This window comes from Acomys minous (genome assembly GCF_964271855.1).
Source record: "Acomys minous genome assembly, chromosome: 6".
Taxonomy (NCBI): Eukaryota; Metazoa; Chordata; class Mammalia; order Rodentia; family Muridae; genus Acomys; species Acomys minous.
Window position 1 is genome coordinate 121,934,937 of NC_140487.1, and position 18,040 is coordinate 121,952,976.

Sequence of the window (18,040 nt, forward strand, 5' to 3'; positions counted from 1 at the left end):
ATTTGCTGCTCTCCCAGAAGACTCAAGTTCAATTTCCAGTACCTAGCTGCCTGTAACTCCAACTTCCGGGGACCCCGTGCTCTCTTCTAGCCTCCAAAAGCATATGAATATACATGGCTCAACACACACACACACACACACACACACACACACACACACACACACACACACACACACACACCCCTAAAAAACTACCATCCTTGTGAGTAATGAAAACAACCCCTCCAATAGTCCACTCAAAAGCCTGTTCTTTTCTCTATAGGCCAAACCTCTTCATTTCTCAATTTTTAAAAATATTTATTATTATGTATACAGTGCTCTGCCTGCATGTACACATGCCACCAGAAGAGGGCACCAGATCTCATTATAGATGGTTGGGAGCCACCATGTGGTTATTGGGAATTGAACTCAGGACCTCTGGAAAAGCAGTCAGTGCTCTTAACCTCTGAGCTATCTCTCCAGTGCCATTTCTCAATTTTTACCTACATAATTGCTGGGATGAAAGTGCCCTCCCCAGGCCAGAGAGATGGCTCAGAGGTTAAGAGCACTGGCTGCTCTTCCAAAGGTGCTGAGTTCAATTCCCAGCAACCGCATGGTGGCTCACAACCATCTATAATGTGATCTGGTGCCCTCTTCTGGCCTGCAGGTGTACATGCAGGCAGAACATTGTTTACATGATAAATTTTTTTAAAATTAAAAAAATGAAAGTCCCCTCCCCACTGGGTGTAGTGGCCCATGCCTTTATAATCCCAGCACTCAGAGGCAGAGTCAGGCAGATCTCTGAGTTCGAGGCCAGCCTGGTCTACAAAGAGAGTTCCAGGACAGCCAGGGCTACACAGAGAAACCCTGTCTCATAAAAACCAAAAGGAAAAGTCCTCCCCACCCCCTATAGCACACCAGAGGTGGGAGAATTACTACAAGTTTCAGTCCAGTCTGATGTATATGATTCAAAGCCATTCAGGGCCAAATAGAGAAACCCTGTCTTCAAATGAGTAATGTTCCCTCCAACCCAGGGCCGGGGCCAGGACCTCCAGTTCCCTGATTCTGCTTTCTCAGCCCAGGGGCTCAGAAGTCGCCTGCAAGACATTCCTTCCACCTGCCACCCACTTTTCATGTTCCCAACGGGAGCAGCATCTTGTCTTCTGCTCCATGTTCCGTCTCGGGATCATGTGTTTTTTCTCGAATTTTTCTGCCTCTCCCTGGGTTGGGGTGTGTATGTGTGTGTGTCCTAGGCTGTCCATGTTGTCAGGGAGACTGCGGCCCACCAGACCTTCTTGGTCCCACCAGGAAGGAAGCGCTGAGGGCGGGTGAGGGGAGAGTTGAAGTTTCCTGCCAGGCTGTGGCCCAAGTCAAGCCTCTGGCTCCCAGAGCCATCAAACTTTCCTGCCTGGAAGTGAGGTAGGCAGGAGCCATGGGTGGATTCCCAGAATCCTTGGGTTTGGGAGGCTGGGGGCAGGGCCAGGAGTTGGACAAACAGACCAAAGGTGAGTGGAGCTGGGCCTGCAGAGCTGGATGGCACATCATGAGGTGGGTGACGACCCATGGGCTCTGGGGGGGGGAAGGGGGCAGAAGGGTGAGCCCCTCACGTCTCCTCCCCACCTGCCCACAGGCTGCTGCTCTTCCTGGGCCTGCTGTGCAGCTTCCTGGCCACACTTTTGGGCTCAAAGTGGCCTATGTTTGGGCGCCTGGTGTCCCCTGGTTTCCCAGGGACGTATGGCAACAACCAGGACCGGACCTGGGACCTGCTTGCCCCCCCTGGCTACCGCCTGCGCCTCTACTTCACCCACTTCAACCTGGAATTGTCTTACCGCTGCGAGTATGACTTTGTCAAGGTACCTGACGGGGTGCTCGGCTGGGGCCCCTCTTATGGGGTATGACAAAGTTTTCCCAGAAGGGAGGGCAGCAGGCCAGGTTCTAATCTTCCCTCTCCCCATGACCCCACAGTTGAGCTCAGGGACCAAGGTACTAGCCACTCTGTGTGGGCAGGAGAGCACGGATACTGAGCAGGCGCCTGGCAATGACACCTTCTACTCACTGGGTCCCCACCTGGAGGTCACTTTCCACTCCGACTACTCCAATGAGCAGCCATTCACAGGATTTGAGGCCTTCTATGCTGCAGAGGGTGAGCCGTGGTGGGCCGAGGCAGCTCAGCTTGCAGCTGGGTGACCGTCCTATCTCAGCCTCGTCCTCATCTTTGGGGTCTCTTGCCTCCCACCTCTCTGGGGGGAGGGGGGGTGTGGACTCTGGATTCAGGTCAAACCAGCAGGAAGGGTAAGTCCTGCCATGGCCTGATGTCATCCACATGTGAATGCAGTGAAACAGAGCCTGGTAACCTCAGATGCTGTACTAATGCTGCAGAGCACCGGTCAGGTTTACTACGAGGTGCTTGAGCAGCCTCAGCCTGTCAGCATGTGGCCTCACACTTGACTGTACACTCTGGTTCCTTAAGGGGGGGGGACTGTCTCTGTGACCTCAGGCAAGTGGCTCAACCTCAGTTGCTGCATGGGGTCCATGGAACTTCATCTACCCTGCTGCTCCTGGGTTGATGGTGGCTGTTCCCCCCACCACCTGGGTGGCTTTGGACACGACTCTTATTAGCCCATCACCGGTTTAGCAATGGTCTTATTTGCAACTCTGGCTCCAGGCCTGTGAACTGCTAAGTGACAGGTCTCTCTATTGGGCCACCAAGGCCTGAGCCCTCTCTCTCATCTCCTTCCCTCCTGCCTGCCTGGCCCCCTCCTCCCCTAGACGAGGACGAGTGCCAAGTGACCCTGGGACACTCAGCCCGAGCCCGTTGTGACCATTATTGCCACAACTACCTAGGCGGCTACTACTGCACCTGCCGAGAGGGCTACGTTCTCCACCAGAACAAACACAGCTGCTCAGGTGAGGGGGGGAGGGGCACCCTATCTCTACCATGTTGCTCCAGCTCCCAAGGGAGGAGCTGACCTGCCCAGGAGGCTGGGCTCTTTTGTTCCAATGTTAGCAAGCCTGACTCCTCCCCTCCCTCCAGTGATGCCCCCACTCTGGGAACCCCTACCTCCACCAGCCAATTGTCTCTTCCTCCTGGGTGGTTTTTAGGTACATTTGCCATCTCTGGCTAAGCCTGCTACACCTTGAGCTTCCCCTCTACCACACAACCTCAGGGTAGAGGAGTGCGGGCAGGCTCAGAGCCACTGTTCCTCACTTCCTGACGCCAGCGGCTGACCCCCCCTTGGCCTCCTCTACCCTGCCTCTTGATCCTTTGCCTTGCCTCAGTCTTCCTGATGCCCCCCCCCCATCTCTCTTCCAGAGCACAGCCTCTAACCTCCCTCAGCTCCAGCCTGCTCACCCCAATGAGTCAGACGACAGTGCACGGCCACACAGTGCAGCTCTGTCAGGCTGGAGGGGCTGCCAGCTACAGGACCCATCACCTTACCCATGACAATAATAAACCTGCCTCCATCTTCACTGTGGCTGTGTGTCTCTTGTGGGGGAGGAATTGGAGGGCAGTAGAGCAACCTGGGTTCTACTTATTTATATATTCATCTATTTATTTTTCTTTCTTTCTTTTTTTTTTTTTGAGACAGGGTCTCTCTGTGTAGCCTTGACTGTCCCAGACTCGCTTTGTAAACCAGGCTGGCCTCAAACTCACAGTGATCCACCTGCCTCTGCCTCCCGAGTGCTGGGATTAAAGACATGAGCCACCACCACCACCGCTGCCTGGTTTAATTTTTCTCTTTTTTTTTTTAAGATTTATTTATAGCATATACAGCATTCTGCCTCCATATATGTCTGTACACCACAAGAGGGCACCAGATCTCATTATAGATGATCATGAGCCACCATGTGGTTGCTGGGAATTGAACTCAGGACCTCTGGAAGAGCAGATGGTGCTCTTAACTGCTGAGTCATCTCTCCAGCCCTATTTTTGATTTTTCAAGACAGGAGAACCTGTCCCTGAGTTCCGGGATCACAAGCATGCACCACTATGCCTTTTTGTTGTTGGGTCTTTTTTTTTTTTTTTTTAAATATTTATTTATTATTATGTATACAGTGCTCTGTCTGCATGTACACCTGCAGGGCAGAGAAGGGCATCAGATCACACGATAGATGGTTGTGAGACTCCATGTGGTTGCTGGGAATTGAACTCAGGACCTCTGGAAGAACAATCAGTGCTCTTAACCTCTAAGCCATCTCTCTAGCCCTGTTGGGTCTTTTTATCTTACTCCTCCTCCACCCCTCACAGCCTGAGTGTGGGCGCCCCCTCCAGGCCATAGGTACTTGCAAAGGGCTCGTTTTAGCCCCTTATTTTCTAGACAGGCACTGAGATGGCGCAGGTTAGTCTGAGCTCACACAGGAGACCCTCCTATCTCTACTGCGTCCTGTGAGGCTGATCTCAGGACATCTTTAGCCAGTTCTTGTTTCTAGGACAATGCAGGTCTTTGTTCCTTGACCTGGGGGAGCTTGATTCAGAGCAGAGACCAAGGGAGGTGCCACCAAGGGACCCTGTATCCAGGGGTGTCCTCTCTACCAGCTGGGAATAGCCTCAAGGAAGGAGGGCAGTCTTCACTTCCTACAAGCCTTCTTACCAGTCTCTCCCACCCTAAGCAGGCAGGTAGGGAGCACCTCCCTAAGAGATGGAGCCTGACCCCCACCTAGAGGGCAGCTTGGCCGCCCAGGAAAGGAGGGAAGACTGTGCCTACTGGTGACATAAACGTCCCTCAGCAGTCTCCAGGGCCACTTCTAAGAACAGGGAAGGCCTGGGAAAGGCCTTTTCAACCTGTACCCCACCACCCCCCACCTCTATCAAGGGCTCTAGGTTGGTCCCTGCCAGCCATGCATGGGATCCCCCTTGTGGACTCACTCGGGAACTGCTGAGGTGGGCACTGGAGTGATTTGAGAGCAGGAAGTAGCCCTCAGTTCAAGGGTCCTCCTCTTTCCTTTCACTGAATTCCTAGGGACCTTGGAGGGTGGTCTGCCTCCTGCTTCCAGGCCCCACTTCCCTCTAGCCTACCTTCCTTTGCTTTCCACCTTTTTAGCTGTGACTCTGACCCTGGAGTCAGAGCTTGTGCCTGGCAAACTCCCCATGATGCTCCCCTGCTTCAGCTAACACCTTTCAGCATCATTCTGGGAGGGAGTTTGGGTCCTCGCCTGCCTCTGCAGAGAGTCAAGTACAGGGCCTTGGCCAAGCCCAGGACATAGATGTGCCCAGTATTTCCCTACCCTCAAGGGCTGTCCCCAAGGAGCAAAGCCATGCTACCCTGCCCTTTTTCCTTCCCAGCTCTGTGTTCAGGCCAGGTGTTCACTGAGAGGTCTGGGGAGCTCAGTAGCCCCGAGTACCCGCAGCCATACCCCAAGCTCTCCAGCTGCACCTACAGCATCCGCCTGGAGGAGGGCTTCAGTGTCACCCTGGACTTTGTGGAGTCCTTCGATGTGGAGATGCACCCTGAAGCCCAGTGCCCCTATGACTCCCTCAAGGTCTGGTTCTTGCATCCCTTACCTTATCACAGCTCTTCCTCCTCAACAGTCCTGCCATATCTTTCAGCACTGCTCTCTATTATGTCTGTCCTCCAGTGACCCTCACTCAGCCGTTCTTGGGAGGTGGGGGGGGTGCCTATGCCAGGCTGTGGCTTTAGCGTGAGGGATAGGCTGCCCACCCTTTTGTCCCAGCCTGCCCCAGACATTTTGAGTTAGTGCTTCCTTCTAAACCTGTAGCATGTCTTGGGGTCTCAAGAGTCTCTTTGTTCAGATTCAAACAGACAAGGGGGAGTATGGCCCATTTTGTGGGAAGACGTTGCCCCATAGGATTGAAACAGGCAGCAACGACGTGACCATCACCTTTGCCACTGATGAGTCGGGAGACCACACAGGCTGGAAGATACATTACACAAGCACAGGTGAGCAGGTGGCTCAGGCGCAGGCAGCAAAGTTCCTGTCTCCCATGCGGCATTAAGACTGCCTAGCATCAGACTCTTCCCTGGCAGGCATAGGAAGGGAGCTCAGGTTGAGTGAGGTGGTCAGTCAAGTGATGGCCCTTGATGGGGAAGGGGAAATAGCAACAGTCTTTTCCTCCTCATGTCACTTTGCCAGCCACTTACCTAAGCAACCCCCTTCTTTCCACACCTCTGGCATTTTGAGATAGGGTCTAAGTCCTAGGGTTTGAGGGCAGGTGGCCTCAAACTTTTTGTTTGTTTGTTTGAGACAGGGTTTCTCTGTGTTAGCCTTGGCTGTCCTGGAGCCACTTTGTAGACCAGGCTGGCCTCGAACTCACAGCGATCCACCTGCCTCTGCCTCCCGAGTGCTGGGATTACAGGCGTGCACCGCCATGCCCGGCCAAACTTGTTTAATAGCACAAGCTGGCCTAAAACTCCGATCTTCTTGCCTCGGTCCAAATCCTGGGATTCCTTCTGTGTCACCCCCTCACCACCCATCCACCCAGACACCCGTCTGTTCACCCATCCGCTCGCCTGCCCATGTTCCTGCCCATCTTCACTTCCTGTGGGTAGGTCCCAGCACGGGTAAAGATGTGGCTCAGTGGCAGAGTGCCGGCCCAGACTGCACGAGGCCCTGTGCTCACTCATCAGTGTTAACACACAAATAAATGACAACGAAACTCAAAGATGTGAGCCAAGGGCACTAAATGCAGAGGCCCGAGGCTCCAACAATCTCTGCCCACAATCCCTGTGGCACAGCCTTTGAGCCAAGCACTGACACTTGGGGGGAGGGCCACAGCCAGCACGGCCAGTCTGTGTTGCTCTTTTCCTAGAAGTGACACTCTTGGTTTCACACCACATGTGCCATCTTCCTGGCATAAGGAACTCCACTGTTCTGCTTATCTAGTTTTCTTTTTTGGGGTGCTGGTGTTGATTTCACAGTTTCTCTGCAAACAGCCCTGGTATGTGTATCACCATACCTGGGGCTCCTGGTTTTCTTTTAAAAAATAAAATAGCCGGGTGTGGTGGCCCACACCTGTAATCCCAGCATTTGGGAGGCAGAGGCAGGCAGATCTCTCTGAGTTCGAGGCCAGCCTGGTGTACAAAAGCAAGCTCAGGACAGCCAAGGCTACACAGAGAAACCCTGTCTCAAAAAACTACCCCCACCCCCCCAAAAAAGTGAAGGGGCTGGAGACTTGCTCAGTGGTTAAGAGCACTGTCTGCTCTTCCAAAGATCCCGGGTTCAATTCCCAGCACCCACATGGCAGCTCACAACTGTCTGTAGCTTCATGATCTGACACCCGCACACCATGCACAGAAATTAAAATTAAATAAAGATATATCTTTTTTTTAAAGTAAAAATAAAAAAATAAGATAAGTGTTAGCACACTTCTTTAATCCCAGCACTCAGGAAACATAGGCAGATGGATCTCTAGGAGCTTGAGGCCAGCCTGGTCTACAGGGTGAGTTCCAGGATAGCCAAGGCTACTCAGGGAAACCCTGTTTCAATAAGACAAAAAATTGTCTGTAGGCCACATGTGCAGATGCCCCTGGAGGACAAATAGGTCAGATCTCTTGGATCTGGGGTTACAAGCAGTTATGAGCCACCTGAAAAGGGTACTGGGACTCAAACTGGGATCCTCTGGAAAGCAGTGTGTGTGTGTGTGTGTGTTTTGGTTTTTTTTTTTTAGTTTTTCGAGACAGGGTTTCTATGTGTAGCCTTAGCTGTCCTGGACTTGCTTTGTAGACTAGGCTGGCCTTGAACTCACAGCCATCCACCTGCCTCTGCCTCCCAAGTGCTAGGATTAAAGGCGCGTGTCACCACGCCAGCTTTATCTGGCTTTCTTATCTACCTGTAAGCTGAGTCATGAACAAAGGAACAAATCTTAATTTGTGCAAGTGAGTAGTCAACCTAATTTTGCCTTTTGAGGCCTGCTGTCTCTGCCTGTTGTTTCATTTATAAACCAAGAACGCAGATTGCTAAATTCAGACCTGGCTGTTAACAGATAACAAAAACAAGCTCTTTTCCTCTGCACAGCACAGCCCTGCCCTGATCCAGTGGCGCCACCTAATGGCTACATCTCACCAGTGCAAGCCAAGTACGTCCTGAAGGACAGCTTTTCTGTCTTCTGCGAGACTGGCTTCGAACTTCTGCAAGTGAGTTACTAAAAAATTAAGTGCCTATGATTATGATGGCTCTGAGATTAGAGATGAAAGTAGGAAGTATCTATGCAGAAAAAAATCAAAGTGTAGCCGATTGTAGTGGCGCACACATTTAATCCCAGCACTCGGAAGACAGAGGCAGGTGGATCTCTTGAGTTCGAGGCCAACCTGGTCTACAGAGGGAGTCCAGGGCAGCCAGGGCTATACAGAGAAACTCTGTCTTGAAAAAACAAAGAAAAGAAAGAACAATCAAACCAGTAAGTTTGTAGTAAACAAAGAGGAATGGCTATGGAGGAAAAAATGTAAGGGCTTGGTAATCCTGCCTTTCATTTTTTGTTTGTTTTTGTGTTTTCTTTCTTTCTTTTTTTTTTTTTTAAAGATTTATTTATTTAGTATACAGTGCACATTAGGTTACATTATAGATGGTTGTGAGCCACCATGTGGTTGCTGGGAATTGAACTCAGGACCTCTGGAAGAGCAGTCAGTGCTCTTAACGCCTGAGCCACCTCTCCAGCCCCGTTTTTGTGTTTTCAAGACATGTTTCTCCCTCTAGCTTGGCTGTCCTGGACTCGCTTTTTTTTCCCCCCTCGAACTCACAAATCATCTGTCTGCCTTTGCTGGGACTATAGGCGTATGCCACCATGCCTGGGTCCTGCCTTTCATTTTTGAGACAGTTTTGTTATGTAGTCCAGGCTGGCCTCAAGTTCAAAATCCTCCTGCTTCAGCCTCTCAAGTGTTTGAATAATTAGCATATCCACACACAGTTCTGCCTTTATTATTGGGGGCTGGACAGATGGCTCAGAGGTTAATAGCACTTCCAAAGGTCCTGAGTTCAATTCCCAGCAACCACATGGTTGCTCACAGCCATCTATAATGTAATCTGGTGCCATCTTCTGGCCTGCAGTTCCACTGGCAGACAGAGCACTGTATACATAATAAATTAATCTTTAAAAAATATATATTACTTCTGGGCGTGATGGTGCAGGCCTTTAATCTCAGAACTTGGGAGGCAGAAGCAGGTTTATCTCTGTGAGTTTGAGGACAACCTGGTCTATAAAGAGAACCCTGGTTTTTTGAGACATGGTTTCTCTGTGTAGCTGTGGCTGCCCTGGAACTCCCTTTGTATACCAAGGTAGTCTCAACCTCAGAGACCTGACTGCCTCTGCCTCCTAAGTGCTGGGATTAAAGGTGTGCATTACCATATCCAGCTGTTACTTGGTTATTTGAGACAGTGATATAAGATGTGGCCCAGGCTGGCATTGAATTCGTGACTTCCTGCATATGTGTATGTGGTGACACCCAGCTGAGAGTTTTACTTTAGGTGCTCACACACACTAAGTATGCTGTCTATCCCTTAGCCTGCACACTCCACACCCGTCTGTGGTAAATGCTCTTTTAGAAAGCTCGTCATTAAAAAAACTTCTGTTCATCTGCACACTGCAGCAGCTCTCTGTAAAGTGGCTGAAACAACAGAAAGGAGCATGCTCACCTTGCCCAAGAGCTCGGCATAGCTCCTTTTGTTAAATTAAGTCTTCCCTGCTCAGCTGACAACCTTCCCATGGTAGCTCCTGAGCCCACAAAGATTAGACAGCTCTGGAAAGAGTACATTCTGCAAAGTTATAAATAGTGACACTGTTAAGGGAGAGGGAATATAATTTTAAAAATTGCTTAGCGTGTTGTTCAGAGGCACAGGTAAGAGATTAACTCATCCTCTTAGTGTTCTTCAAAATTGTCACTGAATCCCAGTGGTAGAAAGCAATAACCCTGGAATGACAGGCAGGGATGGAGTCCAGCCCGTGGAGGGTCAAATGGGGGAGTCTCACCTCCGGTTCAGCCGCTTTTCTACTGTTCCTTGGACTGCAAGACCACAAACTTTTTGTTTGTTTGTTTTTTGAAACAGTTTCATATAGCCCAGGTTGGCCTTGAACTTGCTATGTAGTTGAGACTAACCTGATCCTCTTGTTTCCCAAGTGCTGGGATTAAGGAATGTTCCACCACGCCCAGTTCTGTGGCGCTTTGGATCAAAGCCAGGACTCTGTAGATGCTAGTAAAGCATATTAGATGTCCTATGTTTGTCATTTAACTGAAAATTCTTTGGAACATTACAGCTTTTTTAAACAGCACTCTCTTTCCCTCTCTGGACTATGTAGACCAGGCTGGCATCAAACCCCCAGAAATCCACAAGTCTTTCATTAAAGGTGTGTGCCACCACACTTGACTTAATGTTTGATTTTAGCAACTGATTTTTAACAGTTTTTCTCAAATGTTGGCACTATTTTGGGGGAGGGGGCCAGCTGAGGCAGGGTTTCTCTGTGTAGCCTTGGCTGTCCTGGGACTTACCCCGTAGACCAGGCTGGCTTTGACCTCAGAGATCCAACTGTCTCTGCCTCCCAAGTACTGGGATTAAAGGCGTGTGCCACCACACCCGGCTTCTTTTGGCACATTTGAAAAAAAATTACATTTATTTGTGTTTGTGTGGCCACACACACACCAGTGGGCAGAGGTCCTCCGACAGCTTCCAGGTCGGTTGTCTTTCTGCCATGTAGGTTCTAGGTATCAAATCCAGGTTGCCGGGCTTGACCATTAGCTACTTCATCTGGAAAAGGTTTCCTCAGACAGTGGGTGATGGTGTGCGCCTTTCACACCAGCACTCGGGAGCCAGAGGCAGGTGGATCCAGAAGCCAGCCTAGCCTACATAGAGTGGTCAGGACAGCAGGGCCGTCATAAAAATAAATGGTGGAAACAGCTGGGGGCTAAACCCGCACCGTCAGAGAAGGGAAACAACTAGAAAAGCACTAACAAGAGCTTCCAGCCAGATGTGTTCTGGGATGTGTAGGAAAGCAGTATATGGTAAGAATTACAGCGAAGTTATTTATGTATAAAATGGCACCACAGTCAAAACATAACTAAACAGTGCAAGTGACATAACTAGCAAGGCCACTGGGCCAAGTTCAGGCTTTCCATGGTTGCTCCCCTGGCTTGGAAGCACTGGTCTGGGGAGTGATCTGTTGTTAACAGGGAACTCATTTTCTGAATTTCCTCTTCAGGGTTCTGTCCCCCTGAACTCATTTGCTGCTGTCTGTCAGAAAGATGGATCTTGGGACCAGCAGATACCACAGTGCAGCAGTATGGTCATATGGTGACAACCCTCTTCCCTACTGTCTGTACCATTCCTGTGTTGTCCCTTTATGTGTGCACATATAGAACAGTGGCTCTCAACCTTCCTAGTACTGTGACCCTTTAATATAGCTTATGTTGCAGTGACCCCAACAACAAACTTTTTTGTTGCTACTTTGTAACTAATTTTGCCACTGTTATGAATTATAAATGCTTTCCATAGATCTAGGCACCCTCAAATACACTGGGTTAGACGACACCACGCCTTCTGTCAGCCCCAGGGATCCCAGTTAAGAGGCACGTTGCCATGTCTGGTTTTTACATGGGTGCTGGGGACCTTAACTCGGGTACCTATGCCTGTGCAGCAAGCACTCTCCTACTGAGCCACCCCGCCCACCTATAGCCACCCCTGTCTTAACTCGGGGACCTATGCCTACGCAGCAAGCACTCTCCTACTGAGCCACCCCGCCCACCTATAGCCACTCCTGTCTCGTCTCATTCCCCTTCCCCTGCAAAATGAACTGACTTACTAGGGCTTGGGTTCTTGATTTACTTCTACTCAAGTCTCTGGACAGAGGAGCTGAAGTACTGGGGAAAGGCAGTGTGCTCTGAAATGATACCCTAACCCCCCAAACAGGATTTCTCTTTATAGCCTTGGTGCCCTGGACTCACTTTGTAGACCAGGCTGGCCTCCTCAAACTCAGAGCGATCTGCCTGATGTTTATTATGTATACAGCATTCTGCCTGTGTACCAGAAGAGGGCACCAGATCTCATTATAGATGGTTGTGAGCCACCACGTAGTTGCTGGGAATTGAACTCAGAACCTCTGGAAGAGCAGCCAGTGCTCTTAGCCTCTGAGCCATCTCTCCAGCCCCTTGATGTTTTTTTTATTTTGGATTTCCAAGACAGGGTTTCTCTGTATAGCCTTGTCTTGGGACTCTCTTTGTAGACCAGGATGGCCTGGAACTCACAGCGATTCACCTGCCTCTGCCTCCCAAGTGCTGGGATTAAAGATGTACACCACTATGCCTGGAGCTTGATGTTATTTTTATGATTTATGTATATGAGTGCGGTGCCTTCATGCACACATAGATGGTTGTGAGCCACCATGTGGTTGCTGGGAATTGAACTCAGGACCTCTGGAAGAGCAGCCAGTGCTCTTAATTGCTGAGCCATCATCTCCAGCCCCCTGAAATAATTTCTAACTATAAAATAGATGCTCCTTGTGGATAAGAAAAGATGTAGGGAAAATGTGAGCATGTTGTTACTGTTACCCCACAGAAAACCTGCAGCTGTGCAGGCCTCTCTCCAGCTACAACCCTCTATATGCGAGCATGCCAGGTGGGGAAGAGCTCTGTAGTGTATATACCTACCTATCACACACACGCAAGGAGAATGGCAAACATATTAGCATTTTGAAAACTAAGAATAGAAAGTTCTTGAGCTGGCCAGGAGGTAGCGGCACAGGCCTTTAAATCCCAGCACTCAGGAGGCAGAGGCAGGCAGATCGCTGTGAGTTCAAGGCCAGCCTGGTCTACCAAGTGAGTCCAGGACGGCCAAGGCTACAGAGAAACCGTGTCTCAAACAAAACAAAACAAAACAAAAATCTCAAGCCACAAGTTGTTAGTACCTCCTAAATCAGACAGCGAAAACCTCTTTCTAGGGGCTGCAGAGATGGCTCAGTGGTTAAGAGCACTTCCAAAGGACCCAGGTTCAATTCCCAGCACCTACATGGCAACTCACAATTGTCTATAACTCCAGTTCCAGAGGATCTGGCACCCTCAAGAGGCAAAACACCATAGAGAAATTATAAAACAACAACAACAACAACAACAACAAAACCCAACCTTTTTTTGGTTTTCCAAACAGGGTTTCTCTGTGTGGCCTTGGCTGTCCTCGAACTCACAGCGATCCGCCTGCCTCTGCCTCCCAAGTGCTGGGATTAAAGGCGTGCGCCACCACACCCGGCTCCAAACCTCTTTTTATTTCCACAAAATACCAGTCGAGTACTGTTCAGTGGCAAGGCCTCACTTGCCTAGCATTTTCCTTTTCCCCATTTGGTGTTATTGTTAGCCTGTGCATATAGATTATACAGTAGTAGTTTTGAAAACTCCAAAAGAAATTTACATTTTGTACAAATTTATATTCTCACCAACAATTTACTAATCTTTCAGTGTGAAATGCTGAGCTGGGTTTGACAGTGTGGGCAATCAGCTGTCTGGGTCTGATCCTGCTACTATTTACTCTGCAATTGTACACACGTCGGGTGCTGTTTACCTTTCACCTGGAGCATGGCAGGGCAGCCACAAGCGTTAAGAGAATCTGAGCCTAGCAGGCTGCTGGTGGTAACGGCACACGCCTATAATCCCAGTACTCAGGGGGCACAGGCAGGTCAATCTCTTGAGTTCATAGCCAATTTGGTTTGCAGAGGAGAGTTCCAGAACAGCCAAGGATATACTGTCTCCAAAAACTAAAAACAAAACTTCCTCCTCAGGGTTTCTACTGAGCTCAAAAAGGATTATGGAAATCCGTTCCTTACACAAAGACAGTTCCATGCTCTCCTGCAGGCCATTTCTTTTGAGAGCCGCCCAACTCAATGCTTAGGAATTCCCTGCTCTCACTCCTCTTCGAGTAAAAAGCTTAAGTTATTCTTGCCACTTCTAGGTGGCATTAGTGCATGCACCACGAGGAAAGAAGGCCAGCACCACACCCGGCCAGCTCTCGACTTACTGGCACTGGCGAGCATACTGGGGGCCTCACATGTGCTATGCAAATACTCCACCAAGTATTTCTCAAGACAGGATTTCTGTGTAGCCTTGTCCTGAAAATCCCTCTGTAGGCCAAGGCTGACCCCCAAATCAGAGATCTCCTTCCCTCTGCCTCCTGAGTGCTGAGATTAAAGGCCTGTGCTACCACCACACTCTACTACTGCACAGACCTTTCCATCAAAGGGATTCCTCACCTTCCTTTACTAGTTATTGATTGTGGCCCTCCCGATGACCTGCCCAATGGCCACATGGAATATATCACAGGCCCTGAAGTGACCACCTACAAAGCAGTGGTTCAGTACAGCTGTGAGGAGACTTTCTACACAATGAGCAGTGACGGTAAGTACTTTCTTTAAGGAGGGATGGGTGGTATTTGGAACTTGAGCCCGTAAGATTGAATATAAACTTGAACCAGCCTTTTTGGCTAACAGAGACAAAGGATTAAAAGGCCTTTCTCCTATGTGCTAAGTGAAATATTACAGCTAAAATGACTTTAATGTCAATTTGCAGGAATCTGAAAACACATCATATCTGGTAAATGACTACTACAAAACACACAATATATTCCAAATGGTTTAATTTAACAAGTCAAAACCTTATCATTAAGCACTTGAGATCTTGATACATATTCAAGTTACACATCTAAAAGGTTTCCACTTTGCAAGCGAACATGGTAATGCAGACACCTATTTATGAAATCATGTAAAATGGTTATTCGCACACCTCCCCACCACGGATGCTCAAGAATCAACATTTTTCAAGGGATTATTCAAGTAAATGACAGCTACAGTTAAACATTTTTGCTTTTCCAATGATTTGCAGGTAAATATGTGTGTGAGGCTGATGGATTCTGGACGAGCTCCAAAGGAGAAAAATTCCTCCCAGTTTGTAAGCCTGGTAATGGACGCATTTATAAAAGAGATTCATAGCTGACAGAGTGGAGCTGGCAGACAATAGGCAGAGTGTAGCTGGGGAGGCAGAAATGAAGCTCAGCAGTTGGCGGAAGCGGGTTTACTACTTCCCAACAGTGTGCTCTCATCACCCTTCCCCACAGGTTAGGTGCGACTGCAGCACGCACTTGATTACTTTTGACCTTATAACTAGGCATGCATAAAAAATTAAATGATTTCTTAAATTATCTCAAACCATTTACACATTTATAAACATGAACTCTTGTTGAGTTACTTTTCTCTGTGAAAATGCTATTAAACCCCAAAGCTAATAACTTCATTATTTCCCTAAGCAATTGTTTTCTATGGCATCTAGATTTTTAAACATTAATGCAATTTTCCTTTTAATAGTACTTAAATTTTTTTTTATCAGAACTGGCTCCAACAATAATAGTTGAGAATGCTTTTTTTAATTGAAAGGTAATAATACAACCATTACCCCTGTGTTAGCTGGCTTAAATTGGTTTTCTAGCCCTGTATTTGGCTGACATGCTGCTTCTAAGTTTTAATCAAAGTGCACAACCACAATAGAAAAGATATGTTGCGTTCTTAAGTAGTAATTAGTCTGCAATAAAGACCCTGCAAAACTTAAGTGTTTGGATGACTCAACCAGACCAAAAATACACATTTTAGAACAAGACGAATCTTGGCTACTACATTTTCATTTTTAGTACGTTTTTACATTTAAAGACAACAGTAATTTTGTAAACCATAACCAGAGTTCCTAGTGAGCTCACAGAAAGCTAAAACAAGCAATGCAGGGGTTCTGCTCTTTGCTTCCTGCACACTACATTCCTGTCTGTCCCGAGCATAGGCTCCCTCATCCAGGGATATAACTTCTGACTGACACTAACGTAGACTTGTTTCTGTTCTTTCCTCAGTTTGTGGGCTGTCCACACACACTATAAGAGGCCGAATAGTTGGAGGGCAGCCTGCAAAGCCTGGTGACTTTCCATGGCAAGTCCTGTTACTGGGTGAAACTACAGCAGCAGGTGCACTTATATATGACAACTGGATCCTAACAGCAGCTCATGCTGTACACGGGAAAACAGAGGCCCTGCCCTCCCTGGACATTCGCATGGGCGTCCTTAAGAGGCTCTCCGCTCACTACACTGAAGCCTGGCCAGAGGCTGTCTTCATACACGAAGGTTACACTCATGGTGCTGGGTTTGACAACGACATAGCACTGATTAAACTCAAGAACAAAGTCACAATCAATAGAAATATTATGCCTGCTTGCCTGCCAAGAAAAGCTGCATCCTTAATGAGGCCAGGCGACATGGGAACTGTGGCTGGCTGGGGGCTAACCCAGAAGGGGTTTCTTGCTAGAAACCTAATGTCTGTGGACATACCAATTGCTGACCATCAAAAATGTACCGCTGCATATGAAAAGCAGCCCTACCCAGGAGCAAGAGTAACTGCTAACATGCTGTGTGCAGGCTTAGATGCTGGCGGCAAGGACAGCTGCAGAGGGGACAGTGGCGGAGCATTAGTGTTTCTAGACAATGAAACACAGCGATGGTTTGTAGGAGGAATAGTTTCCTGGGGTTCCATTAATTGTGGGGAGGCCAACCAATATGGGGTCTACACAAAAGTCATAAACTATCTTCCCTGGATTGAGAACATAATGAGTAATTTCTAATTTGCATCCTCTAATCAGTATCTGGGAACTTGGTGGTAGCATAACCTGAGAAGTATTAGCAGTTCACCCCAAACCAAAGCACAGTCCAGACACAAGATCACTCGCCAATGTCATTTTTTTTTTCTTCCCATGTGTTGAATATAGCTTTGCTAACCCCCACAGGTTCACCATGCGGTTGTATTTGATTCCCTACAATCTGCTTTATTTCATACTGGCTGTTCCCATTTCTGGGCAACAAAAAGCTTGCTGTTGACTCTTTTCTTTGTTTGGTTGGTTTTTTGAGACAGGGTCTCTCTGTGTAGCCTTGGCTGTCCTGGACTCACTTTGTAGACCAGGCTGGCCTCCAACTCACAGTGATCCACCTGCCTCTGCCTCCCAAGTGCTGGGATTAAAGGCGTGCGCCACCACCACCCGGCTTGCTGTTGATTCTTAATGAGCTTGAAAAAGTATAGAAGTATTCGTTCCAAAATTCCTGATAAATTAACTTCTCTTGGGGGGGGGGGAGAATTGAAAGCAGGTATGTGATTCTCCTACTAAAATCCAATACCTTAAAACAGTGGGGAAAAAAATCTGAGTCCATGTGGTGCACACCTTTAAATCCCAGCACTTGGGAGGCAGATCACTGTTGGAGGTTAGCCTGGTCTACAGAGTTCTGGACAGTCAAGGCTACTGAGAAACCCTGCCTTGACCACCAACCACCCCCATCCAAATCTGAGTCCATTCCAAATACTGGGACTATAGGCATGTTGTACCAGTTAGCAAATTAAAAACAGACCCTTTAAAAGGGCAATTGAACAAGCCATTTCAAAAGGCTTAAAAATCTTGTTTTCCTAACAGGGTCTCTCTGTGTAGTCCTGACTGGCTTCAAACTCAGATCCACCAGTTTCTGCCTCCCTGAGTGCTGGGGTGACAGGCATGTACCACCACCACTCCTGGCAACTTGTTTTTATCTGCCAAGTATTGAGATAGCCTATGTAGCCCAGGTTGGCCTCAAACTTACCATTCTGCTTCAGTATTAAGTGTGTGCCATTATACCTGGCCATGTTCTTAGGTGAGCATAGTACAGGTAAACAGACCACAACATAGAAAGCAGAATTGCATACCATACAGACTCAGGAATTACTCTATGTAACAAAACCAACTAACCATGAAATAAACTGCTTTCCCTTGCTGAAGATACAGACATTTGATTTTACTCGTCCAACAAGTTTGAGGCAGGGCCTCACTATAGAGCAACGGCTAGCCTGCAACTCTGATGCATCTGCTTCTAGGATTAAAGGAATGCACCACCACACCCAACTGGAGGCTCCCATCTTTAAAGGATGAAAATGCTATACTGCCTCTTCCCACAAAAGCCACTGTTTCTAGTATTTACTGTCATGAAATAGAAATTTTTTTCCAGTAAGATTCCAGACACTAAACTGTTGGTGGCAAGAAAATTTTTTTATTCAACTGTGGTTCAAAGAGTTTTGCTTTTTTAATTT

General features: G+C 48.2%; 1 protein-coding gene across 5 annotated transcripts; it reads left to right on the forward strand.

The window, feature by feature from the left end:
• The first annotated feature begins 1,430 nt into the window (after positions 1–1,430).
• On the forward strand, positions 1,431–17,139 carry MASP2 (MBL associated serine protease 2). Of its 5 annotated transcripts, XM_084786518.1 has the most exons (11): positions 1,431–1,527; positions 1,610–1,832; positions 1,945–2,122; positions 2,749–2,886; positions 5,264–5,460; positions 5,732–5,879; positions 7,954–8,072; positions 11,126–11,204; positions 14,172–14,303; positions 14,787–14,861; positions 15,796–17,139. In XM_084786518.1, exons 1-11 carry the CDS (start codon positions 1,523–1,525, stop codon positions 16,554–16,556), a joined length of 2,055 nt encoding a protein of 684 aa, XP_084642644.1. In that variant the 5' UTR covers positions 1,431–1,522; the 3' UTR covers positions 16,557–17,139. The 5 variants fall into 5 exon arrangements, with proteins under 5 accessions (XP_084642644.1, XP_084642646.1, XP_084642647.1 ...); XM_084786520.1 differs by having other exon boundaries at positions 14,787–15,908; XM_084786521.1 differs by lacking the exons at positions 5,732–5,879; positions 14,172–14,303; positions 14,787–14,861; positions 15,796–17,139 and having other exon boundaries at positions 11,126–11,203.
• The last annotated feature ends 901 nt before the right edge of the window (positions 17,140–18,040 follow it).

Excerpts from the sequence above, each read along its gene's own strand:
- MASP2 (XM_084786518.1), top strand. Across the intron at positions 1,833-1,944 it reads GCGAGTATGACTTTGTCAAG|TTGAGCTCAGGGACCAAGGT; the intron begins GTACCTGACGGG and ends ATGACCCCACAG. Across the intron at positions 14,304-14,786 it reads CTACACAATGAGCAGTGACG|GTAAATATGTGTGTGAGGCT; the intron begins GTAAGTACTTTC and ends AATGATTTGCAG.